This window comes from Gallinula chloropus, assembly GCF_964237585.1.
Source record: "Gallinula chloropus genome assembly, chromosome: 15".
Taxonomy (NCBI): Eukaryota; Metazoa; Chordata; class Aves; order Gruiformes; family Rallidae; genus Gallinula; species Gallinula chloropus.
In genome coordinates this window covers 10678606-10706326 of record NC_140100.1, presented here as the reverse complement: position 1 = coordinate 10706326, position 27721 = coordinate 10678606, and the positions used below count along the sequence as shown (strand labels likewise).

General features: G+C 42.8%; 1 protein-coding gene across 1 annotated transcript; it reads left to right on the top strand.

Moving 5' to 3' along the window:
- Positions 1 to 27721, top strand: MOSMO (modulator of smoothened; the record flags this gene model as incomplete). Its single annotated transcript, XM_084270915.1, has 3 exons — positions 1 to 321; positions 20439 to 20651; positions 27537 to 27721. The coding sequence occupies exons 1-3, from the start codon at positions 216 to 218 to the stop codon at positions 27719 to 27721; spliced, it is 504 nt and encodes a 167-aa protein (XP_084127041.1). The 5' UTR covers positions 1 to 215.

Here is a 27721-nt window from a genome sequence, read left to right as displayed (position 1 = left end):
AACGCCGGGGAGAGTGGGTTTCCCTTCCGGAGTAACCGCTGCCCCCCCGCCCGCCGGGTTCGCTTCCGGCTCCGTCCGGGGGGGAGCCCGTTCCTGGCGCCGCTGCCGAGGGGAGCGCGGGGCCCATGGAGCCGTGGCTGTGAGGCGCCCCCGGCCCGGGCCCGTTGCGGGAGCCGGGCGGAGACCGGAGCCGGGAGCCGCCGGAGCCGGAGGAGATGGACAAACTGACCATCATCTCAGGATGCCTCTTCCTGGCCGCCGACATCTTCGCCATCGCCAGCCTAGCGAACCCGGACTGGATCAACACCGGCGAGTCCGCGGGTGAGGGCGGCCGGCGGCGGGGACCCGGCCGGAGGGGGCGACAGGTGGCCAGGCGGGGGGGCTCGGCTCCGCCCGCCCCCGGTGGGTGGGGGGCGGGCGGGGTGCGCGGCCCAAGGCGGCGGGGGGGTCCCCGTGAGGTGCCGCTCCTCAGGCAGGGGCCGCGGGGCCCGGCGTCGCCGCGGTGGGGCCGGCGTGAGGCGCTGGGGGGGCCGCCGGCGGGGGTGGGCGGCTAGGCTGGGTCCCCGGGTACTGCGGGGGTTCTCGGGGCTGGGTCCCCCAACCTTCCCCCTGGCACGGAGAGGAAGGACCTGTAGGAAGACCCGTAGAGGTCCCCGTAGGACATGGCGGGATCCTCTGCCCAGGAGAGCCGCGAATGTCCCGGTGCGTCCCAGCTGCGTCCCCCCCGCCCCGCGGAGCCCTGTCTCTGGGAGGTCCTGCAGAAGAAAAGCCTCCGAACCCTCTTTGCAGCCCGTGAGGCCGGAGGGCCCGGGAGGTGTCCCCACCGCTGTCTCCCAGGCTCAGTCAACCCGGGCAGGGATGTACATCAGCCTCTGCACAGGTCGTGGCAGGTTTTGAACCTTTCATACTCAGTTACTGACACCTCCTTTGTTACAGGGAAGATGTCTTTCCCCCACACACCTCAAGAATACTTCCTATTTTTATCAGCCTTCAAGCCTAGGTCCCGTATGTTTTTCATTTTAGAACGTGACATTGTTTCTTTTTAAAAAGAACAAGGACCTGTCTTTTTGCTAATGATGTAATTCTTTGTGTGAACAATTTATTTCAGCTTGTTGATAAGGACCTGTGTGTTCTGATTAGTGGAGCAGGGAGAGATAACAGGAGGAGGAAGGCTGCGCTTTGATCTCGTGTCCCAGGGAAACCCAAATCTCTGTGCCACGAAAGGAAACCGTGTTCTCTGCAAGCAGATGAAACTAACTTAGCCACCTTTTCCTCATCTTACAATTTCCCAGCAAACCCGAGGTACAGAAAGTAGAAAAGGTGTCTTGGGGCAAAGGCTCCTCTCATAAATTCTTGCAGAGGGTTTAAAAGAATGTTCTTTGCCTGTATTGAGTCTTCCATGCCTAATATTCGGTGCATGTAGGACTGCTCTGGCTCAAATGGAGCCATGTTTCCTTTATTCTGATGCAGTGGAGTATTAAAAATGCTGGCTGTTGGGGATTGATGACTGGGCATTCCCTCTGACCAGTCCTTATGGCTCCTGTGAATTGCTTCTAGTTACCTAGTCGAAAACTTGGCCTTTCCTACATGGTCCAGAGGAGAGGAACAAGTTACTTCCCAAAGTGCAGCATTCAGGAACTCCCTAGATGACTTCCCTGTACCCCTACAGCTAATGATGATGATCTTCCTGCCTATGGCTACATAAATTAGTTGGTTCTTTCCTCATGTAATTCCACCTAGCAGCGGTGCTGCAGTAATGAGCCCTTCTTCAGGGGCTTAAAGTCAAATAAAATAATCTTCACTTTAAGTATTTAAGTATGTCTTTCTTATAGCCTGCCTCATGTTAACAGATCCTATCAATGCACAAGATGTTGGATTCTCTCTGCCTGTGCAGAAATGAGATAACTGAAGAAACTGCTGATGTAAAGAAGGGTCCTTTGGGAACTAAGCACAGTCCATTGCATTCTTCATTACAGAAAAATGTTTAAGCACTTTATAGTGCAAAAGTTATTTCATGAGATATGATGCCTAGAAATTCTTAGTTGATTATTTAAAAAACATCTGCCATTGCTGTCCTGTGCCCCTTTTAGAGGTGCAAATAACAGTTTTGCTTTTAATTAGGCTGCCAAATGAGAAATCTGTATGGATTTTTCTGAAGGACTTGACTAGTCAAATAATGTTTTGACAGACCTAAGCCAGTTTTTGGCTGTGTTTGAAGCCAAACAAATTGTTGACTTGGTAAAATCATAAAGGAGAACTAGCTGCCATCCTTCCTTAATGACTCTCATAGACTTCTATTGATATGGGATTTATGTGCTTCTATTATAAGGGTTAAAAACAATGTAAGTCTGTATTTCTAGTACTTAAACCTTCTAAAGCGAGCCCAAACTGCAAGGGAAGGGAGTATGAGGATGCCCATTGAATCAAGGACTTCCTGTAGCAAACGCTGTAGTAGTGAATTAGGAGATAAATGCGTTTAGGAGTGCCCTTGGTTACTCAGAGACTGCTGAGGAGGAGTACGGCATCGGAGGATGCAGCCCTCGTAGTAAAGCCCATCCCAGCTGCTAGCGAGATGCAGGCGATCTCAGCAGACTACCATACTTGGACCACATTCAAGCCACCCAACTTCCATATGTGCCACTAAGAAGCAGGGTTTTTGTTAAGCATCCTGCCCTCAGCTGCGGAAAGAAACTATTTGGTGAAAGAAAATACTTCTTTCCTTTACCTCTGAGTTCTTAGCTTCATCCCTGGTGGGAGTTATTCTCATTTCTGCTTCTCCAAGGCAGCCTGGTACTGGGAGGAAGGGGAGGAACGCTGTTTCTCAGCTTGGCTGCTGTCCTCAGGGTTCTGAAAGGCAGCGTGGAACAGCCTGGTCTTCTCGATACTGCAGCTGTTTGAGAATTGCATAGAGCAGAGGTCTTGGCAAACCTGGGAAGGCAGCGCTGCATTGGCTCATTCAGAGCTGTTTTCAGCCATTAAGGTTGGGAACCTGGGCTTACATTTCAGGGGGAGGGGAAAGTACATCTGTTCTGATTTGAGTGCTAAACAATATGTATCTTACTCCAGAGATAATGATGATTTTCTGCTAAATTGGGTAGTGAAATAAATCGGTGGCTTTAATGCTTTTCTGAAAAATCAAGGTTATTTTATTTTATTTTTTTTTTTTAAGGAGCTTATGTGCTGGGGAGATCGATACAGGGAAAGGGCTCATTAGTCTCCTAAATTGTACTGTTAAAGATAAGTTTTACAGTCATTTGAAAAACGTTGGCTATAAAATCTCCTCTTCAGCGTTGTGATCATAAGCAGAGGATTGCAAGTAAGGTCAGTGAAGGTTTCAGATGCTTATCTGTCTTTAGAGGAACTACACCTTTGCAGATGTGGGGCCGAGACTCCATTGGGCACTTTTTCTTTATGTAGTTCTCTAAGAATTATTCCTTAACTTGGTTTTGGGTATTTCATACATCTTTAAGTCTGCAATGGATTTTTCTTTCAGAGGCTTCTCAGTGAGGTTTAGTTATTCATGGTGTGTGAGTACAGAGCACTGATAACACCAGGCTGGAAACCAGTGGCTTCTCAGAATTCTTGCACTGACATCCTTTTCTTATCAAACCGATATTCTGTGGGAGAAATAAAGACAGAGTTGGCTTTAATTTAAGCCAATGCCTAAGCTCCCACTGACTTCAGTAGTAATGAATTTTGCTCCTGTATCTCTACACTTCTTTTGCAATGAACTTTAAAAGCTGGTAGCTTTGTCTCCATATGTTCCCTTTTTTTGTGTGGGAGAGTCTTTAATGATTTTGATATTTTGTGTTCAGTAGGGGAGGAGGGGGGACAGAAGTTGCTCTAGCTTCAGCTCTCAACCCTTTTGTAGGAAAAGGGTATGAACACCATGCGCAGTTGAAATTAGACATGTTAAAGGCTGTACAGGTGGGGGGCTGACAACTTGAAATGCTTTCAGGATAGGTCAAATAATTCAAAGGGAGAATTTAACCAAATAAAACCCCCCTTCAGAAAGCTAAGCTATCAGTTTGTTTATGTGACTTAGTCATCCCTTCCTATGTAGCATGATTGTTCATTTGGTTCCAATTTACAGAACAACGTGTACCTTTTTTTATAACAGCCATTAAGTTAATATGGATGTCAGAATTTAAGGCTGCTAAGCTCTGATGGGTAACTTCTACAGCAAGTATTTATTTTGCCCTCTTCAGTTGAGCCATATATCACGTTGGGACACGCTGTGTAACGTTATGGCCAGGCAGCTCAGCGTATGCACAGCAGTGCTGACTTGGGTGATGTTGGCACTCTGCAGAGCTTCCAGTTTCATTGTGCATTTCCGACATAAGTGACCTTGATGCTTATGTTAGGAGTTATACTTTTCATTTAAACTGCCTTCTGCACCATGCTGTGCAGTAACAGTATGATAATAAATTGTGAATCTACGACATACCACTTAGTTGAAATTGTCTGTTTTGCTTAGCAATGCTGCCTTTCCATGTATATTCCAAAGTAGTATGTGTAGCACCTGCTTTCGTGTGCTCAGTAGCTTTATTTGTGAAGAATGATTCCAGATCCAGTGGTATCTGTGGTCTTATGGAGGAGCAAGTTACACCCAGCTGGCCGTTCCTCTTGTGAAATAAGTTGTCTAGTACTCAGCAGCGAATTACTGTTGGCCAGTGTTATTCCTCTGCATGTGATAGCTCTCCCTGTGGAATTTTGTAACTTTTTTGGGACCAGCTTAAATGAACAATTACAGGTCACCACACAGTGATTCCTGGCTCATGCTGAGCTTGAGCCCCCGTAGCCACTGAAGTGTTTTTCTCTACCCAGTGCACTGACTATACGTGGAATAAACCCAAACCCTACATAAAGGTACTGGGATGAACCAGTATTTCTGGATAGTATAGATAGAATAAATAAAGCATCAACCACTTAAAAGAGGTGTAAGCTTGAGTTCCAGCTAGCACTATTGTTCTAGATGTAGTTGTCTGCTTAAAAAGTAGGGATCTGTGAAAATCACTAGGTCACATTCCCACTTAAATCTGCCCTTTAGGATCTGTGCAGAGAAACTACAAATGCACAGTGCTCCTCCATGGAGGAGTCGTAGTACAGAGCAATCACTGTAGATGCTGTTTTGTTTCTTTGATGTATGGGCAGTTGGCTTGTCAAAAACTGTTTAATAGGGTTCTGGTGCTCATTTCATAAGCACCTTGCAAGGTACCAAACCGCAACGTGTTTCTCCCAGTTCTTCTCAGTAGAGAATGATGGGACGTGATAGGAAGCAGTCTTACAAAATTACTTTTTCCTAATATTCTTTGTACTGCCTCACATAGTGACTGTGACAAGAGAGGCTATTTGCCCTTTTGTGGACCTGTTTGGATTGCATGCTGAGAATACCAAAAAAGAAATGATGGGGTGAGGGTACAGAGAATGAAGAATTTCATGCCATCGTGCCCTAGAAAGAAGTGACTGCTGAAAAGCAATCTCCAAAGCTATTTGAACATCAGAGTGTTCAAATGAGGTTCTGAAATATAATTTCTATGAAAATTTGGGGAGATGCCCCTGAGTGTGTGAGCAAGGAGGGAAGGTGGCGCTCTGTGATGCGTTGCTGATCCGAGGATTAGGACCTGCTGTAAGTCGTAGGCACTGCTGACAGTACTTGCGTTTTAGAGGTGTTCCCAGTGCTTTAAAAACAACAATATGAGGCCCAAATCAGGACTTGTAAGGACTGGCAAAGAATCAAAACCCCATACAATGTGAATAAGGAGCAGTCTCTTAATCGATGTGCTGTGCCTGGGAGTGTCAGTGCCATCTTTAAAGTTAGAATTTCCATCCCTCTTCGTGACTGTAGATGTCTTTCAAGTGGATGTAGAAATCTGGCAAAGCCCAGTGTTTGAATTGTGCTTGGGTTCTGTAGCTGACCAGCCTTAAGGCACAAGAAAAATTAATAGTAAGGCATTGTTGTAATGAATTAATTTTGTGCTTGCTCAACCCCTCAACATTTAAACATATGGAACTATTTTATGTGTAGGAAGAATCTCATGAAAGAGAGCTGTGTCAGCCTGGTTATTTGAGCCTGCTGGAGCAGAGCTGAGAAAGCCCATTGGTTTTGTCTGTAGAGGAACTGATGTTTTACAACTGCTTTTTAGTAAATACAAATTAATACAAGTTCTGTTAGGTGAACATTTTGTTTTCTCTTTGGTGTGTAAAGGTACAAAATTACTAGCTTGCCTCCCACCAAACCCTGTTGAGTTCCTCATTCTCTAATTAGTGTTAAAGCATTAGGTAAGAAGTACCTGATTATAGAGCACAGATCTGGGAGCCAGTAACTTGTCCTTACCTTACAAATCTAGCCTCTGAATGACTGCCTTTGGATGTTGGACAGTTACTGTGGTAGTAACTTAATTTCTTCCCTGTTGAACAGAGGTGGCATCTTTATTACAGAAGTTTGTGTGATAGCAGCAAAGCTTTAACTTAATTTAAAAAACAAACAGAATAATCCCCTTTTGTTTCCTACCACAGTTTTACTTTAGGTAGAGAAGAAAAAAAATCACAAGTATTACATTTCTTTTCAGATAGTAGAAGTTTTTGCAAAGGTACTTGAGTTTCAGGTATACAGAGTAACTTTTTTCATTAAACTATTTACTTCACAGCAATAGGTACAGTTACTGTAGAACTGAATTGCATTCAGCATGTGCAGATAGAGATTTGTTTTCTGTCTATCCTATGTTTTACTCAAGTGTGTAGTAGTAAATCTGCTTTCTAGATAGTACGGACTGGGGAAAGGTGCTTCAGCCTTGGGGCTGCAGGAACTGTTTGCCTTAATCATCACTATTAGTGATTAGTATTTTAAATCAACTTAGAGCTGATTTTAGGCACATGCATTACATTTGTTGCCACAATATGACACTGAGATTAATACAAGAAGGATTTAAATACATGACTCTTAAGAGTAAAGATTCAATAATATGTACTGCAAAACAAAGATTTAAAACTGTCTGAAATAAAAAAAGGAATCCTGTTAATGACTGAGGATTATTAAAACCATTTGTATGCTTTAGTTTCAAGCCAGCACTTACATGTGAGCAGCATTATAAAAACTCCGTTTGTACTTTTGCCAAAGCAAAGAAGATCAGTAGGTCAAACTTTTAAGCTTGACCTACTTCTTTTATAGGCACCTCACAACAGCTCAACTTTTCCCCACTTAATTCCTTTCTAGTCCCGAAACAAAAGAGAGAGAGCTGGTTTTTCTTTGCTGTGGCACAGCTGCACTATATAGGATTTTCGTCTTATGCAGGAGTTTCCCACCTAGCTATTGAATCCTTTTCCAGCAGTGGTTGATACCCCTGTGTTTCAGAAGCAGGTAACTGGAGTGACTCATGGATGTAGAGGAGTATTGACCCTTGAAGAGGTTAAGTGCTGCTGTCTATTTTAAAATCGGATACAAAATGATGTTTGTACGATAATGGGACAGCTGCGATGTGGAGGATCTTTAGTTCTTGTACAAAGTATTTTGGGAAAATGATAAATTATCATAAACTTATAGTTTATACAATTTTACATTTAAAAATCAATCTTATTATTACTGCGTAACTGCAAGTTGTTCTTGTAATTCACAGAGCCTACAGATTTAGTCATGGACAGAGGGTTGTTTGAGGGTGATATGCAGGAAGAAAGTTCTGGGGTGATTTTGCAGCAATCCCTGTATGTGTGCTTCAGCTGCTCTGCTCAATCTCACTTTTCTTCCCCAAGCCTCTGACTGGTGGAAATACACACAGATCTGAAAAACTGGAGATATGGCCAAGAAGAGGATCTGTGCAGGGTAGGTGCCTATTTTAAGGAGAGGGGAAACAAGCTCTGAAGCATTTGACTGTCAAAGCACTTAGATTGGCTTAATTCCATAGGGATCGGTATGAAATTAGCAGTTGTAGGCTACATCCTTTCTCAGGGTGAAGTTCTTGGGTTCTTCCTATTATATTTGATTTCCTGCTTGATGTATTACCCTGTATATGTGTTTTAAATTTTGTAAATGGAGCTAATTACAAGAGTTTGGTCTCTCTTGTGGGTACCTTAGGAAGCATAGTCTGATTGGGATGGTTAGTCTGTGGGATGAGCTAATCCAGTATGAAACAGGAGCTGCAAAGGGAGGTTAAAAACTCCACGTAGTCTGTCTAGTTCTTCTCTTTGAGCAAAACATAGTCTGTTATGTCTGGGTCCTTGGGATGAACTAAAATGCTCCCTTGTGAAGGCATCAAAAGCCTCCCGGGGTTTGCTGCAGTATCAGAAGCCAGCATTTCCCATCCGCACAAGGACGAGCGATAAGCAACAGTTGGCTGCTACCCAAGAGCCCCATGGTAGCTGCAGTTCTGTGCCATAAATTACAAAGCACTTGGGGTTATTAAGGATGACGGTCTCTCAAGGTGTAGTGATTAATAACCCACTTAGATGTTTAAATATTTGTCCAGTTGAAGACAGTTCACATTAGGCCTTGAACTTGACCATGAGCAATTTCTCGTGCAGTTGTTTAGACACTGCATTAGCAGGGCTGGGCTGCCTCTGATCTTGGCATGTCCAAGAACTGGATAATCAAATGACAGTGTTCACAGGCAGTAAAGTCAAGTAGTTTACTTCTGTAATGCTCGTCACTGAGCCAACTTCCCAGTGTTGCAGCTCTTACTCCTGGGTTGCCTGTTCCCTTGCTTGCCAATCGTTGTCCAGGCGAGCTGTGTCCTTTGCCTTGTTTCCTCTGCTCTTGCTGTGGCTGCTCCCAGCTGCTGGAAGCAATGGGATCTGGTTGTGCTGTAAGGAAGGGCTATGGGATCAGACAGATTGATTGTTTGGTGTGCCTCAGCACTGCTTTGCTGGGAATACGTCAGAAAAGCTGATTTGAATCTAGATTCTTTCTACGCTTCTCAAGTTGACAGCACGTATGCTAATGTTATTAGGCTGTCTCAGTGAAACTGCTTGCTTTCTGCAATAAAACCTTTGTATAGGGCTGAAGTGAGATGGATCCTGGCTTCCCTGATAGGCAGGGCAAATGTACGAGGGGGAACGGTTTTATCTGTAACTTCATGACTATGAGCTTAATACATCAGACACACCAACCTTTAATTGTAATGCCTTTATACTGAAGTGAAGTGAAGCAAGCTGATAAGGGGTTGTCACAGACCTCAAGTTTCCTGAAGATTGACTTTTGTATAGAAGGTAACTTGTTTGACTTGAAAATTTGATTTAATGTTCACTCCTCTTTGTACAAAACAGAGATACTATAAATTGCAGCATTATGAGATACGGTTGGCTGCTGTCTGTGCTTGAGAACAGGTATTCCCACAGTCAGTGAAGTGTCACCTCCAGACCTGCCACAGTGGAGGAGAAAACGTGCTACAGCTTCTGTGCCTGTTGCTGCAAGGAGCATTGTAGGCGTTGCATGCTGAGGGGGAAGAGGAGTCACAGGGGTGAAGAAAGAGCTTCTCTCTTCCTTAGGATGAATTCTGTTCTGAAACCAATCATGCACCTAAATTCGTGTGTTAATGATGTAGCTCTCCATTGTAGAAACTCATGTGGGAAGAAGCATGTTTCACTTTGTTTTATTAAACCCACACTTAATTCAATTTAAAAACTATGCAACAAGATTGTACAGGAAACCTGAAATGATTGAATGGCCAAGAATTTCTAATGTGGTCTCATAAATTCCTTCAGTGGAATATTATTGAGTCAGTCAGCAATCACCAGAAGCACAAGACATGAAAAATGGTGAAATAAAGAGAGTAGAGGCTAAAAGTAGTAGTTGCTGTTTTACAGACAGAAATCTTGTTGCCTTATGCCCAACGCAGTCTGAAGGAAATACTCTCAGTAAGATTACATTCAGTAGGATGAAATTGATAATAAAGACAGAGCATTTCTTGCCTGTTTATGTTGAATCTAAAATTAGAGAGAATTCTGTTGCAGAATGTCAGTATAACAACTGTATGAACATATGTTAACAGATAGGTTCTTCAGAGATGCTATATAACATCTGATTGCTTTTTAAGAATAGTCCCATTTGTTCAGGAAGGACTGAGCCCTGCCATTAAGATAAAGTCATGTTTTATTTCAGTGAAGTGCAGATTTAACTGTTCAGGAGTGATCTGTCTTCTCTTATTCTAGCCAACAAAAAAAAAAAGTCTCCAGACTCTTCCAGTCTATTTTTGTAGATGCCAGTTTGTGATAAGGGAGAAAGTGTTATCGCCATACAGGCAGCACCTGTTAATTGCCTAAATAATTCAGGCTTAAATTATGCAGGCTTCTAAAACAAGGACTTGCTAGCAAAAGGGATAAGAAAATACAACTGCAGGATAAATCCTGAATATGTTCCCTGCCTCCTATTCGTTGTTCTAATGTTTTTGTTGTGATGGGAACAAGAAGAAGGTGCCTAAATTTGGTAATTATTACTGTAGAAGAACGTCATGGGGGTTTTTATTTCCTTCAATTTGCCTGAAAGGTTAAAGCTACCTTGTAGACTGTGGGGGGGGGGCTAAAGATGTTAAATCAACCAGGAAAGTATGTGCCAGCTGTCCTTGAGGACAGGTTGTATGTAGTGAAGCTGTATGTCAGTCTGTCTTTCAGCACGTGAAGTGTTAGTTGTAGAGAATAAGTTGTTGGCCCCATACCTAATCCCTTCAAAAAGTGCAGTTTAACCTGTATTGCCAGTTGTTAACAAGCATGTCGTACACAGATTTGGCAACAGTTAAATAGTGCCTTCAGGAATAAAAACTAAGGTGAGGTTTTATTCTGCTTGAAATGTAACTCTAGTTGCAATGGAATATGTCTTGGGATGTTTAAGTGCCATTCTTCAGCTGAGAAAAGGTGCCTTATGGAATAAAGCAGGTCTGGAAGACAGTGATGGTATCTCTTATATCCTCAGTTGGTAGAGTGGGGAAAACTTGTGTGTCCATGGAAAGGCTTTACGAGACCAGAAGTGTGCTTAATCTTTCCAAGTATTCCAGTTGTTGTAATAAAAGCCATTACATCTGCCTACAAACTTCACCTCTCACATCCTCCTTGCCATCAGTTGTGTGATTTAAAGAAGCTTACACCAAATTCTTACTGCATTTTATTAGCTTTTTTGAATATTTTGTTCTTTCTTTAGCAAGCTGTGTTGTGCTTTCTGGCAACCTTGGCTGAGAACCTGCACTCAGAGGTGGGCCAGGAGGAAGTTAGGCTCAGTTTCAGGAAGCCATCCAAACATGTAGAGGTGTGTTGAGGTGGAGTGCTTGCAGAGCAGATAACTAAAATTTGCAAACAGGTTTCTAACCATATAAATGCCAAAAGACATTTCAGCACTTCACTTTTCACCTTACACCACTGGGAAATTCATGAGAAAAGCCAGTCAGTGGGTGTCCGTGGACCACATCTGACGCAAGCTGGGATCAGTGCAGAGAACACTTATGGCTGACAGAGGATGATGATCCTTGTTCCTCCTGAATTTCATTTATTAAAATGCACAAGAAATCTTCAGGGCATGGCCAGAACCTGAATTTTCTCCCTACCCTTGAATGCCCTTGTCACCAGGCCAGAGAATTGCCTTTGACTGTAACCAGGAAGGTTGACAGACATTTGTCTCTATGAATAAGGAGAGAGAGAACAACAGGGTACTTTACTTGGTGTGATTTGGGGGTTTTGGTAAATCCATCATGATCTGCTTGGACATTTATTAAGTTTGAAACACAACTGACTTGTTGAAAGGTGCTTTTAGAGATGCAGGAGTGGAGAGCTCTGAAGTCCAGATGTTGCCAGCCTGTGAACAGACCACCTTCAAAGACACCTACAGCAAAGGTGATCCACTAAACTCTGATCCAGATGTTCTGTGTTCTTGATTGTGTTGTGTTCCTACCACCCAGCAAGCTGTGATGCTTCCATTACTGACCAAGCCTGGCCACCTCCAATCCCTGTAGATGATGGCACCCTCCAAGAGCCTGCTCATCGGACCTATGAAGCAAAGTGATGAGCAGACCATGTCTGAGAAGGTTGTGGTTGGGTTGTGTGGTGTGTTGGATGGAGAGCTATCATCTTACAGCTCTGTCTGAGGCCAAATATAACTCTTAAAAAGAACACAAGCTCATCAGATGTTAAATGGCAGAACAGCTGTGGGTGTCATAGCTCCTGGCTTTCAAATGAACATATGGCATAAAACTGGTGTAGCTGACTAGAAAAATCACTTGTAATATTGACACTGCCTTTGATCTTTCTTTTTTTTGGTAGCACTATTTTGGTTATGGAAAAAATGAAAACAACTATGGATTTTTTTTTTTTTGCTTTTTAAGTTAAATCATTACATATTTTTTAAAGTTCTCTCATTCTTTTCCAGGCCTTTGCGGCTCAGGAACTGTAAAAATTCTAGTCACTCACAACAGGATCCTATTGTGAGAATGCTTGTAGTGTCAGAAAATAAACACCCAGAAGGATGCAACTTATTAGAGATCCTGTTTACCAACATGTAATTAATGCTGTCTTCTAAAGTAGGAAAGAATACCTTCAGCGTGGGCAGGTTTCTTGGCTTGGATACCTGAGAACACGCAGAGCCTTTGTTATGTCCTCAGGAGGGTTGTTCCTCCTCTGTTGCCTGAGGATAGCTCTTGCAGTGTGTGGTGGTCCATCTCTTCAGAACAAAACAAACCCCACCCCAACACCCAAGAAGCAGAGTGGCATTGAAACTTGTATGGTGGAATTAAGAAATAAACTTGCTTTTCAGTGGTCCAAATGTCTGCAGTTTAAACACCGCTTATAACTCATGTATTGTAGCATTTGTCATCTGTAGTAATAAATTATTCTAATATATGTGTGAGACAGCCCATGATTATTTTTTTTCTCTCTCTTTAGGGGTAGGAGGAGGGAAGGAGAAGACTGGCTTTTGTGGAGGTGGAATTTGATTTGATTTAGGCCTGGTAAAATCCTGATTTTAAAACTGGAGATACCTTAGACACTGAATGGTGTTCAGCACCAAGGTTTTTCTGAGAATTCTTCTATGTAGAAGTTACTCCAGCAAGCTTTGGAGCTCTACAGAGTGTCAAAAGTCCTACCTAATAAAACTAAATTTTCTGGATGTTAGATTGTTAAATAGAATTCAGTGAGCAGGTTCCTCTTGGTAGTGTGAGCTGGGTTTGGAGCTAGGGATGTTATCTCCCCTGTGGTTCACAATATGAGTATTTTTAAGCAAGTCATTTAGTTTCTGAAACAAGGACCCACCCTGCATCTCCCAAGCAAGGAGGGTGCATTTCAGCATTGGCTGGAAAGGGAGAGCGTTCTGTTTTCAGAGAAGGGGATAAATGGAGTAGAAGAGAAACAGCAGCTTATGTGATGTGCTGTATCTTGCATCGTTGAACTGAATTGCTTTTAAAAGCTGTGCTTTAGGTATAGCAAGGACTTTGCAAGTAAATTCAGGTCTGTTCAAACCAATCTCTTAACATTGTGTAAGTATTCTCCAGGTGTTTGTTTTGTACCAGTAAATACCCAGTGGCCATAGGAATTGTTATTACATCTGGTCTGCTTCAACCTGAGAAACTCCAAAGCTTCTCTTCCAGGGTTACAATACCTGTTAGATGGTTTGAGAAAAAAATCAGAGCGAGTGCCACAGTCATAAGGTCTGGTATCCAAAGGACAGGAAAGATAATTCATAATCACTTTGTGTTTAACTCCTCTCTGTTCTGTGCTTCTGTGCTTAATCCTCTACTATTTTTTTAAGCCTTTCTCTGGATTGTCCTTTAACACTCATAAATCTTACTTTAGTAAGTCTGAACTTGGTTGCTTCTTAATCTACTAACTGAGCAGCATACTGGAACAGCCGCAGGAAAAGAATCAATCTGTCACACCGCATCCTGAGCGCTGTACTCGTGTGGTGACCTCCAAGTTCTTTCAGTGGTGTAAAGATGCTGAGGAGCATCTGTGCAAACTCCCCCCATCCCTCACAAAAGCAGTAATTATTTATGTAAGAGCGGTAACAGATATGGTGTTCTCATGCTTGAGTGGAAACTGGCAGGTGATCCTGTCTTATATTTTGATCTTTTATACACCCTTTATAGTTATTTAGGTATAATCCATTAATTGCATTGTCCTACAACAATGGCCTAAGCAGAAGAGTGTTTGACTTGCTTGTAGTTACCTAGCTGCAGTTAGTTACATCTATGTGCTATTTTACAGTGGCTCTGATATGCCATTACCTGAGACTCTAAACATTTTCAGTTGCTTCAGTGGGTCAGTGGCTGAAAACACAGATGAAGATTAACTGTGCTTCCTGGGATTCTGAGCAGTTGTAGGGCCAGAAAAAAATCTGTGAACTGTGCCTGTGGGCATCACTCAGTGGGACCTTATGTACAGAGACCCCCGACAATGGCACCAGGGACCATGCCTTTCAGAATCAGGGGTACCCTTCCCCAGCCCTGTTACTTCTTTTTTCTTCCCCAGATGTGAGGTGCTGGGTACATCAGCCAGGTGGAGTATCTCCTGCTGCTTTGCAGTAGAGCTGGCACGTACACTGCAAAAGCACAGCATTTCCCCTTGCCTTCTGCACTGCTTACTCTAAGCATGTCTGATGATCTTGTGAGAGAGGGTGAGGGGCCTGGTTTCTGAGGGGTTTGTACTAGAATAGGTAGAACTGAGTAAATGCACCCAGGCTATGGTGGGGAAGGCTCATCAGCATCAGTTCCCTGGATTTTGGGAAAGGTACAGGAGAGAGGGCTCCGTTTTGCAGGAATTAATGCCTGGACTACAGGACTAACAGAAATTATCCCCAAAATACAATACGTGTAAATAAACCTAAATAAGTAATTCTGTCTTCCCCTCTCTGTGTAGTAACGTTGCTTAAAGTGCCCTTTGCAGGAAAGTAAATTGCAGGTGTAAGAGTGGGAAACATCTCTCTCTGCCAAATTCCTTGGAGGACTTTTGAAACATTTTCTTCTTGGAAATAGCTCCTTCCTTGTTTGCTGTTACGGACAGTTGCCTTGGAACTATTCTGACCCTGCTCTGTTGTTTGTTCCTCTCAGGAATTCCTCGGCTATGCCTCGCTCACTTTGAAAGCTGTCTTCTGTCAGAGAAGCATGGTTGCAGGGAAGGAGCAGCAGACATGTTAAAGGCAAGGTGGCCCAAGTCAACCTGATGGTTATCCTTAACATTGGTACAGGGAATTAGTCTGCCATGACCAAATCATTGCACTTTCTTTAGACCTTTAAAGCTTCCCCTTGGATTGGGTAGCAAGTTCTAGCTGCCCACTAGAGATCTGCAGCCTGTTCCTCCTCTTGGATGGACCTAGACCTTCGTCGATTCAAGTTTATGAACTAGATAGAACATAGAAACTTTCCCAGGACAACTCCATTTCCTCCCATCCTTGTCTGTGGCCCACCAAGAGTTACAGGGAATGGCTTGACTGAGCTGCCCTTACTTTATATATGTCATTCTCTGGCATGTGACTGTTACCTAACCAGCAGCAATGAATGTTTTAGTGTGCCAGTGTAACACAGCTCTGTGTACTGTGCTCATTACTAAAACATACAACTTAGCAGTGTCTCTGCCCCATCGGCAGTGCTCTGAGATGCACGTCACCAGCACTTTGTTAGGAACCCTGTAAACCCTGCTCATCACTTAGCAAAGATGGTTTAATGAGTCCATGGTCCACTAAAGAGAAGTGTCTTTGAGCAGAAATTGCCTGGGAGTCACAACAGGGGGTTCTAGCAGAACTGCGCTGCCTCATCAGGTCAGCAAGGGAGGACAGGCTGTCTGGGAGTGGTTGGGTGTTTTAACCTCCTCACTAGGCATCTTGGCCTGTAATATTTATTTAATGTTAGTAACAAGCATTTAGCTAAGGATGTGGTTGGTATGTGGAAGGTAAAAGTGAGGAAGCTGTTGTCAAGGAATATAAAGGGTTGCATTTAAACCTAAGGAATTGCATTTTCTCTAAAATGATGGGAAAGAGTAAGGGCATCTTCTGGTGGGGACAGAGGGGGAGTACAGAGGAGGCACATGTACCCCAAGCTCTAAGAGCAAGAGCAGCTCTGTATGTTCATGTGACAGTGTAGCTGCTGAGCTCTGTGACTTTCTCACGTCTGAGCCCCCACCTCATTTGCTGTATCGTGCTTTTACTGTGCTGGTTGTTCTTTATGCTGTGGTATACTCTTCATGGCAGTGGGACCCCTCCTGTGTCCATCCAGCGTGCTTGACCCCACATCTTCTGGCAGTCCAATAACAGATGAGCAGTGAACATCTGAATAGCTGTTGTTATGCTGCTGCTTCCCAGCCGTAGTATCGCTGTGCCACTTTTAATAATTCAGCAGTGATGGAGAGGTGGGGGAGTGAAAGGGCTGCCGCAATCTTTGTTTCTCTCTGTGATTCCTCCTTGGTGGCTCTGTAGTTACCACGGAAACAGGAGAGGGATGGCACAGCACCCGTGGGACTTGTGGGTCGGCTCCGTGGCAGCCGCACATCTGCACGAAGGGGAAAGACTAGGGCTTGCCTTTCTTTGGTTTGGTCCCTTCTCCCTGCTTTTGGTTGTGTGAAGCTTGGTTGTTAAACAGGTGATGCTCCCAAGCGTTGGTGTGTTTCCAAGAGAGGCTTTTTATAGTGATTCTAGTAAAAACGTGTGGTGTCTGAAAATGAGCATTACTGGTGGTCTGGAGTACTTGGGTGAGGTAGGGTAGGAGTATGATCATGAAATCCTTCTAGAGTCCTGGTTATAGTCACACTGTCACTACTGGAAGGTTGTTTAATGTGTTTGAAACGTGCTTTAGGTAATAGATGTACTGGAAGAAACTACAGATCACTGACCTTTGCTCAGTGCAGCATTCCCTGTTTTGATCGAGGCTGAATTTCATTTTTAGTAATTAGAAATACATATCCTAATCAGCTCTCACACTGGCTGTACTGACCTGTCTAATGCTGCTCTGGGAAGCTACAGAGGGGGAGGCATATGGGGAGTGGGCACAGCCCCTGCATCCCAGGTTGGTATCATGGCTCTGGTAGGCAGATGGAGGACGGCCAGGTGTGGTTACTCTGCTGCACATGTTTTAGGGCTGTATCCAGCTTTAAGCTGCCTCATCTGCACATCTGATGTGCTCTTTGGTCTGCACCTGTGTTAGGAGCTTGGATTTTCAGCAGTTATGTTGGAATTGTTCTGAGGGAGCGACTGAATTCCTCTTTTAGGGAGGGATCAGAGTAGAACTTGGTGACTGGCTTGAGATGGACTGTCAGATGATTCTCTAAGTGTAGGCAGATGGAGACTCTTTGGTACCTCTGTCCTTCCTTTCAGTGACAGGCTAGTTAAGGTTAAATGAGATTTTCTGTAACAAGTTTGTTTGTTGGCAGCTGCCTGGCAACTGCTTGTCTGGTTGGTTTAGAATGGGACCAAGGCAATAAAATACCATGTAAACCTAGTCTTCCTTTGAAATTCAGGGCCAAAGAATATTCCTTTTCTACACCAGAGACTTCTTTTGAAATCTGCATTCACCAGGAGATTTTCCACTATGGGTTTAATTTCTTTCTATCAAGGTTATGTACACAAGTGAGGTATCTCTGTACAGTGAACTCAAGCTTGCAATAAATTCATGAGCATATAATGATGTTGTTTCTCCCAGTTACCTTTGTGGAACCTTCAGAAATGACTCAGAAACCTCTTGCCCTCCATTTACTTCCCTAGAGTCTGCAGACTCAAGGTTTAAAGTCTTGAAAATGGAGTATATCAACTTCAAATTTGTAATCCATGAGGCAGAGTTAAGAGAAAATATTAAATATGTGCTCGCAAAAGCTTAAAAGCTTAACCATAAAGTACACTATTTTTCCCCAAAAAGGTCAGATCCTGAAATTTATTTCCTGACACTTTAAAACTCTGATTTAAAAAAAAAAAAAGGAAAGAAGAGAGGGGAAAAGTAATAGAGCAGAACAACACACGTGGGCACCAGCAGTGATGTTTAGGAAACCTGCTCTGCGTTTGCAGCTATCCTTGTGTCTTCTAAAGGACATCCCTGGGACTTGCAGTTCAGCAGTTTAATGGGTTGTTCTCTTATTTATTTTCATTTTCAGTTTTGTGTTTCCTGGGCTCTGTTGGGATTTTTGTTTGTTTTCATAAAATCAGTCTTTGGAGAAGTAGATATTGATAGCAAAAACATTGCTCTGAAAAACAGTAGTTCAAGATGGGAGTTCTTCTCTGTTTCCTGTAGATACAGCACTGCTGGGCTTAGCTTTGGTCCTCCCTGAATCAGATGTGTGAAGTGTCCTCTTGTTAATTGAAAATGTCTTCAATACAAACTGCAAGTTGTACCTGAAAGATGAGTTAGTTGTCTAATACATGCTCATCTCTAGTGACTGATAACACCCAAAAGGACCGGAGTCCAGCGCAGTGGTTCTTATCACACTTGCTTTTGTCAAAGTTAGAAACCCACTAAATTATTGTCACTGAACTCAGGCAAGGTCCCTGACTCCAGAAAACATCTATTGAGTCTGTGATGTCATTTTTATGAAGTCATTCCTTAGATTAGAATTGCAGATTAGAGAAACCTCACTTCTACTGTAAGTATAGAAAAACTGCTGTTAAATCCCAGACTTGCAGAGTGATTTGGATTAGTTTCCTCTTCTGTGACAGGGTGGTGAATAACAGCCTCTTTATCCCCAACTTTGGGAAACTACTGAGTGTTCCATATGAGGGTCTGCAATGTGTGTGTTTCAGGGAGCTTGGCTTTTAAATACACAGGCACATTTCCCCTCTGCCCCAGCAGCTGATGTAAAATGAAAACATGGCAGGCTGTGAGGAGCAGTTCATGTAAAACTGGTCCCCGTGCAGGTATGTGAGCTGGGCAAGACTGCTTGTGTGATTCTGGCTCGGTTCGGTGTGGTCCTGGAGCACAGCAGTGGTGTGGTTGCTGTATTTCAAGTAGAAAATGCTGGTTTTATTGTAACTGACACTTTTTTAAAAGCATTTGACTTCAACTTTCAGCTGAAAATTCATCTCTGAATCTTGCCGAATCTGAATATGTTGTTGAGAGGATCTATTTGAATAGGGCTGAGAATTTATAGCCCAAACAAAGCTGAGAGGAATGCTTCAACAGAGCTGATGCAGTAATTTGTTTGCTCTTGGTTCTTGTCATCCTTGAGGAGCGTATCAGAAGTGCTGCATCTCATAGAAATGCTGGTACTGATGGCTGAGGTGTCAGCAGGCAGGATCTGAACACTCACAGAGATTGGCCCCAGGGTGCTGAGAGGTGCGTGTGAGGACCAGTTACCCTTTTGACTACTGGCTTACTTCTTTGTTTCATAGTTTTATCATCCAGAAGAAGCTAAAGAGTATGATGGTTGTTTCCCTCTCCAAAAGACATGCTAAGCTTCCAAGCCTTACTGTAATTGCTTCTAAGTTGTGCTCTTTTCGTTTTAACCAGGTCAACTATTACATTGTTTACTTACAATGATTTGCAGAGGAAGATGTTGACTCTAATATTCTCTGCTGTTGGCTTTTTGCTCCTAATTTAGATAAAGGACAATTGTGATTATTTAGGGAAGCGTTCAGAAGAAGGGAAGAATTCGAGAAACATGGGACTTAATGTTTAAGAGACACTGGAAGAAATGGATTTTAATCTTGCATATTAATTTTGGGTTCAAATTTTCCAAATAAAGCAAGCTTCTCTATTAAAGCTTACTAAAAGCTTCTTTATGAGACTCATAAGCACTGAATTGGATTTTAAATCAGATTTTTTTATTATTACTTAACAAAACAATACTTCATTTTGTGCAAAACTTAATGGCTTCTGTACCAGTCTTGTCCTTTTTCCAGGATCTTTTTGATAGATCTTTGGTGTAGATATCCCAGTTTGTGTGTGCAGGCCAAAAGGGTGTAGATATCCCGGTCTCTGTGTGTAGGTTCCTCCCTTGTGTGGAGGGACTCTGAAAGAATTATTGTCAAGAAGTGCTTGGGGTTTTTTAAAAATGCTCTTAAATCTTGGTGTGATTTAAATGCAGCTTCTGCTGCAAGACTTTGAGGATTAAAGCTGTATTTACAGATGAAGGAAAAACACATTAGACAACTAAAGGCATTTTAGGGGGCTGCAGCTCATTTTGTTAGATTATCAAAGTATTTCATCTTGCACAGATGAGGGAGTGATCCTCTGTACAACCCAACTACCACTGCAGCTGCTACTGGCAGGCTTTATGGGAGTGCTTTATCCCTTTGATTAGACCTTGATTGCCACTCAAGAACCAGATACAGCTTGCAGCCATCTCGCTTCAACTTGTGCAAGCCTGTGATGAAAGAACATGAAGATAGATGTTTAAAGCATGCCCCCCTCCCATCCTCTGTGTTTGAAAGGCTTATTAAGGTTCATCAAAGAAAGAATCCCATCTTTTTTTGGACCATTCTGAGCTTTGGTTTGCAATTGAGCGCCCCTCAGAGAGGATTCTGAAAGTTTATGTGCCTCTCTGCTATGTATTTTCAGGTGCTCTCACAGTTGGCCTTGTGCGACAGTGTCAAACCATCCATGGACGTGACAGGACCTGTATTCCTCCACGGCTGCCTCCTGAGTGGGTCACTACGTTATTTTTCATCATTATGGGAATCATTTCACTAACTGTCACATGTGGTTTGCTGGTGGCTTCCCACTGGCGAAGAGAAGCTACTAAATATGCCCGCTGGATAGCTTTCACTGGAAGTAAGTGACCGCAACTACACAGTTGACCTGTATGCAGGATAAACTGGTGGAGTTAAAATAACACTACAGTGTTGTCAAGGAGCAGTGCTCAGGGCTCTTGGTATACACAGCGTTCCTTCTCTTTAAATACCTCATCTGAGGGAAAATTAAAGTTCTTCAGAAATCAAGGGGCTGGTATTGGAAGGGACTGTAATTGAGAGGGGATAGTAGTCTGTGGGCCTGAGGTGAGAGAAAGGGAGGCCTGACCCCTTTGCCTTCCTTGGGCAGTGTCATTAATTGGCTTCAGAAAACAAGCAGGGATAGCAGAGGGCAGTCCCGAACTGTGTGTCTGTCCATACTTCCCCAGTGCCATATATCCAGCACTTAGTCCTGGCAGAATGGAAGGAGTGAAACTTCCCTCCCCAAGGAAGAGCAGGCAGTTGATGCATCTGAGACATACTACAGTGTGAAATCCTTCCCTGCTTCAGGTGTCCCATCAGTACTCCATTCAGGGTGACACTGCTTTGTGCTCGAAGCGGGTGTTTGAATAAAACATGCATCCTAATTGACCATGCAGGAGGACTGCCCACTGCAGAGCATCTGCTGTGCTCCACAGCACTGAGCCTTTGCACCCGCAGCAGTGCTGTAGCTGGAGGGAGGAGGACCAGCGCTTCTCTGCCTCCCTTGGCTCTGCTCTGTAGTAGCACCAGCATTCGCTCCTCACAGCTCAGCTTTCCATAAGCAGCCCTGTGTTTCCACACAGGGAAACATTCCCTATGGCTGCTTCAGTGCAAAAGAAAATCAGTTATAACAAGTAAGGGGAATAACTTTCAAACTTCCTTTTCTTGGTGTGTGTTACAGGCTTAGCCCAACTGTGAAATGGTGCCCTAATGGTGGGAATGACAGCATGAAAAACTCAAAACCTGAGGGCTTTTAAATTGACTTGAATTATGACATACCACTAAAGGTAGTGTGAACACTAACTAGAAAATGCAAGTTTGTGGTTTACACAGGCGTAAATAAGGTTTAATGGAACTCTGTGACATCTATTGATATCTAACTTGAATGAGATTATACCTTGTTTGGGGGAAGGGGATAATACCTGAGGGTGCTCAGCTCGAGCAAAAGTGTTTCACTGAGCCATCCTTCTGACAACTTTGCTACCTAGCATGGTAAATTAATAGTGCAGCTCTTGCAGCCAATGGAGCTATTGAAATGCTCTATCCATTGTGATTTATTTATTTTCTGGTGAATGATTAAAATAGCAGACATGAATATTACTGAATATTCCATCCCAACTTTTCCAGTGCCCTTGTTTACCTATATGTATCTATATATTTCATATATATCTAATGTATGTGGGGGGGATGTTAAACTCAAGATGTCTTACAAAGTTAAGAAGCTTACAGTAAGCTGAAGTCAAAGCTTGAGGGTAAAGAGGGGTTTTTGAGAACTATATATTAATAGCTGATACTATTTATTTAATTTTACTGAGGTTTTTTCTTAATTCAAAACTTGCATTTTGGGCTTTAGATATTTTAATGTTGTTTTAAATATCTCCAGTCATCACATCCCTGCATTTTTAGTTTTCTACAACTGTGATGGTTAGTTCAGCCAAAAAATCTGATACTCTAAAGCTGGTTTGTTTCTGTAGATTTCTTCAGACTTGCAACAGGTCCATTACTAGAAGTCTAAATATAGAAGGACATTCCTTTATTTCAGCTCCTGCCTTTTTGTTATGAGATGTTTAATAATGAAACATACTAATTTGTTGTTTTGCAACTCAGAATTATTCATAATTCTATGAAGATATGATCACAGCATTGCCAAAATTCTAAAATTCAACGTCTTCGGTATTCATCTTTAATATATCTGACTGTGACCTTTGCGTTCCTGTTAAAGGTGATGATGGGAAATTTTATTGCTTAGCTCACTTGTAAGAAAAATCACTTTTGGAAAAGCAGTGGAGGGAGTTCTGTGTTTTTCAAAATGTTAATAGGAGTGACTTCTGTGTTTCTTTGGATGGCAACATAAATTAATAACCTATTTGTAGAGCAGCATTAGGAAACAGGCTGCAGTGTGGGATCAACTTGGAATACAACAAACAGGTCCTTCCTGTGAACTGCCAGTGCTGTACGATGACAACACATGTAACTCATTAGGAGGGGGTAGGGAAAACTTCATGGTGGTGTTACATCTCTTGTGCAAGCAATTGCAAGACTGCACAGCCCAGTAGAGGCTGCTGGCAGATACTCTTCTCACCATGTTTTCTGATATGATGTAGGACGTACTGTCCCAGGGAGTCTGGGGAGCTGCTGGGACTGCCAAGGGCAGCCCTGGGACTGGCAGCTCTGCTCTCTTCAAATGCCATGTCTAGAGTAAATCATCTAAGGGCAAAGGACTCCTCTTGCTCGCCCCTTTGCTTGCAGCTCTGCTAGCAGCAAGGAGAGCCTGGTAAGAGGTCACTCTTGCCCAGTTCACTCAGGAATTTATGTATAAATATATAGCCTGTATTTTTTGTGGAATTTTTGCTTGAGTCTTGTCATCTTGGATGACTCCAGATTTTCAACCATGCAGCTATAAATATGAATTATTGCTCTTGTGGTCTTGTCTGTCATGCTTAGCTAAGGGACATGTGAAGGACAGAATCTTGATCTTCTTGTTCCCTTTCCTGGATATACTTCTAAAAGAACAAACCAAAGAGATCATTTACTAGTGCAGTATTTGCATCTTTCTTCAGCCATTGGTGGTTTTATTGCACAGAAACTTATCTTTCTGGCTTCTCTGCGAAACAGCCTTGTGAAGAGGGAAGATATTTCCCTCCTCCAGGTCATCTAAAGGTAAACGTGAAGTTTTCCTTGTCTTCTTGCAGAGAAGAGTTTCAAGAATCACACAGCATTGCTCCTGATGTGATGGGTAGTGTCACTTGAGCATAGATACTGTCAAAATTGTTGTTGCTGTTAGTCCTGCTAACTGTAGTGCTAAATTCATGTGGTGTAAAGGAGAGCACATTTCTTTTTGGTGTTCTGTTGGGCACTGCTGAGGTCTTTGTGTGCTTCTTCAGTGAGAGATCGTGCAAACTCCTAGCTGGGCTTTGTGTGTTGGTAGCAGCCAAAGATCTGATCAGCTTTTCTTACCTGTTGCTCAAGTGTGAGCTAACAACCTGTTGCCATCCCATTTATGTCACTAATTATGTCCAGTGACTTGGTGATGTAAGTTGCTAGCAGAACAAGTAACATGGCTTTGGTATTGTTGCCTGTATCTCTGAAAGTGCTCCTTTTTTGCTAGCCCTACTTCAAATTTAATTAGAAGCCTTGCCTTTTAAGGGTTCCTGTTACACAGTCTTCTGGTGTAAAAGACAAGATATGGTAAACCTATGGTAACACTGCAGCGTTGTGATTTCCATGGTCCTTGGGACAGACACTGTTAGGTTGCATAATTAGAAGCAGTGTCCTGAAGCTTATTGTCTGCAGAGGCTGCCTAGGTGGTCTTATGTATGTTTTAACAACCTTGGCTCTTGCAGGAATTCACAGAGCTCCCACAAGATCTGTTTACAGCCTACACAGATTCAGGTCTCTTTACCATCTGCCACATCCAGAAAGGGAATTAATTCTGTGTCTGCTACTGCTGAATTAGGTGCTTTTCTGAGAAGTATCGAGGGAGGAGGTGCTGGACAGAAAAATCATATTCCATCTTTTTTCCAGCAGTTACCAGAGAGTCTCTTATTCTCTTTGCCTGAGGAGTTAAATGTTCATGAGTGTAATAGACTTGCTTTTTGGTATGCAAGTGAAAATCTGGCAGAATAATCACATTCTTAACTGTTAAGGTAGCTTTCCTGCAAACATCCCTCCCTGGTGATCCTCCATGAATAAAGTGTGTCGTGAGTTTGCAAAGATTTTTATGAGGTGGTGCTTGGTGTGTTACAGATCACTAGAGAGACAGGCAGAAACTACAACGAGCCCTCTAAACACTAGACTGTAGCTTTTTTCCTTCTTTTACGATGCTGAATCCTCGATGTCGAAGTTGTCATTGGATGCTCAAAACAATTTCAAGCTAAGGAACTAGATCTCTTTTTGACAGCCACCATTCAGAGCCAGACTAGAAATGATTGTGTTTTGTTACCTAAATATTTTTGTTAATAAATTGTAGTCATTAAGTGTCTTTTCTGCAAATATTCCTGCCTGAGGGAGAATTGAAATCAAAAGCAAGTACTCTTGAGGGGCAAGTTCTTTATGGGTTGCTGGAAATTTGCTGGAAATACATTGAGTTGATCCTACCTGATATGGAGAGTGACATTTAGGCTACAGCTTGTAGAAGAAACTCCTGTTCTCTAGCTGACAAATCTCCTCCTCATGAATACACACTAAGTTAACTGAGCATTTCCTATATTGGATTTTCTCCTCAGTTTCTTCTTTTTTTAAAATAAATTTATCACCCAGTCTTTTCTTAATGACTTTTTAAAACTTTGCCATAATTCCTTTGCCAGGCTTCCTAATCTGACACAGACTTTGATGAATCCATTTTTTATTTGCTATTTCAGTAGACTAAAAGTTCAGACCACACTAAGAAAATTGCTTGGACACCCTGACAGCAGAACATGTGCGCTGTGTGTATGCACAGCGGAAAAGATGGCTGGTTACTTCTGTAGCTGGTGTTTGAAATGTGTGTGCACATCAGCACGCTGCCTGGACATCCAGGAGTTTATTTCTTCTGCTGTGAACTGAGGGAGAGTTGAGGTACCTGCACCCTGCTCTCCTTGGCCAGGAACACGAGGAGACACTGGGCACACAGGTGTCATACCTAAGTAGCACTGGTACATAGAGCGCTGTGGCTTGCTACAGAGGGATAAAGATCTGTTCTTCAACCGTATCTGTGAGGCCATTGAGATTTTTCCAGCAGTGTAGTTCTTGAATGTAATAAAGGAGATGTAATCTTGAAAGTGCAGGTTGTGTTCAGAATCCTGAAGCCATTTCCTTCAAGTGTGTTATTGTTAAAATATAACAGAAGCTTTGTAGATACCTGAAATGCTTGTTAGGGAGAAACTGGATGTTATAGGAAGCATGCTGAGTTACAATAGTGTGACTCATCCTTGGAATATTGTGCAAACTGTTACTAATTGTATGTTGTGCTACTAATCACACATCAACTGCTGTTTTCTGGGCCGCTCAAGCACACAGATCTCCGGGGCTTACACAGACCAGCACAAGAAGCACAAACAAGCTTTCTCTCCTCAGGTTGTTGTTAGGATACAGTTTAAAAAAGGGAAGTGTTCTTCAAGTGTTAGGTCGTGTAATGTGGAATTACACGAACCAATAATCAGATTAAAAGCTTCTAGTTTAATGTTTAACGTCTGGTTGCTGGTCTTTGTTGTTGCTCTAATAGGCGACCTAAGGAGGTAGTACCGAGCAGGAACGTGGTAACTGTGCAGTCGCTGGATGTTGGTTGGTTGTGCTCTTTTCCTCCCATTCTGAAGATGAGCTGTGGGTGCTGTTACATGGCTGCGAGACACGAGCTTCCTCTAGTGGAAGATATGTCTTTTTCCTGCTCTGTATCAGCAGCTAAGAGGCAGGCTGATCCTCTGGTAGCTGGACAGCTGCTTGGTGGGGTTCGGGAGGCAGGGACCAGCTGGTGGGGACCATGGCTTATGAAAATCGTGCTTTTCTGTTTATGCCCAGGTCCTGCTTGGACACTGTTTGAATTCAGATTCCCTATGGGGACAGGTGAGCTGCTGAATTTGTTTTACATACCTTTGAAGACAAAAGCAGCAGCAGCACTGCTGACTTGCACAGGAAGGAGGGATTAAGGTGGTGGCTGTTGCTGTTGCCAGAGGTTTTTCGCTGTAGATTGTTTGACTTTGGGACCAACATCCCCAGGGTTTGTCCTGTCTCTTAATGATGGAGAAGAGAAAGGGGAGACAGGGGTAGCACTTGCATGTTGTTATGTTCAAGCTAAACAGGGTACTTACTCAAAAGTGTGTCACAGGAACACTGGCGTTATCGTCTGGTAAAGATTAAAACACTGGATGTTCTCTCCTGGATTTGATCAGAGTATGGAAATGTGCTGTGAGGAATGTTGGCCCCTGCTGATACCTGAAGGCCTGTGAAATCCATGAAGTAATTCTAATGAATGGCTTTAGGAAGAGTTCTGGTTCTTTTTGGTCCATCCACACAGAGTCAGTTGTAAGCATGAGCCAGAAGTCCGATGGTTCAGGTGAAATCAGAGGCCTCGCTGCTTGGTTCTCGTTGTTCATGGGGTCTGAATTTGAAGGGTTTTGCTAAGGAGCTTGGATTGAACTGAATCAGAAAATTGTATTCCTATGGAAAATTCTTAAGGAATTCATAAACTTGAGGAAACATCCATACAACATTATGAAACTGGTATCTAAAAGAAACTGTAAGCACAATCTATGTGTTTTGCCTTTCACAAAACTTTTACAGTAAATGAATTTGGGTGGAAGAATGGGAGAGGGAAACTACCATTGGAAAAAAGATAACTGGCAATAGAGAAGGAGTTTCTGCGAAGATCAGTGTTAGTTTATCTTGACTTTGGGGAAAAATTGTTCTAAAATAACTGGAGAAGTAGTCAACTTTCTGACTAAACTTGTGGATGGTGACAGAAATACATCCACCAAATTTTTATGCTGTAAAGACCATGATCCAGTGAACAGGGCTGGAATTACAGTCAAAATTAGGGGGTGGTTTGATCTTTCTTGGGAATAGACAAGGGATGTTTTAAAAGCAAGATAAAGCCTACTCAGTCATTTCAAGCAAGTTAGGTACTGGAGTATCTCAGCTGTTCAGTTTGGTCAGAATACTTTGCTTGGTTTTCTGGACTGCTCTATGACCAAGTGAATATTTTGACTTTAACAAAGCAGTGACCATGTTTTCTTTTTTCTTTTCTTTGCAGTGATTCTATTCTGTATGGCAGCCCTAATATTTCCAATAGGATTTTACATCAGTGAAGTTGGAGGTCAACCATATAAATTACCCAATAACACAGTGGTTGGGTCTTCGTATGTACTGTTTGTCTTATCCATTTTCTTTACAATAGTGGGACTTCTATTTGCTGGCAAAGTTTGTTTACCTGGCTGA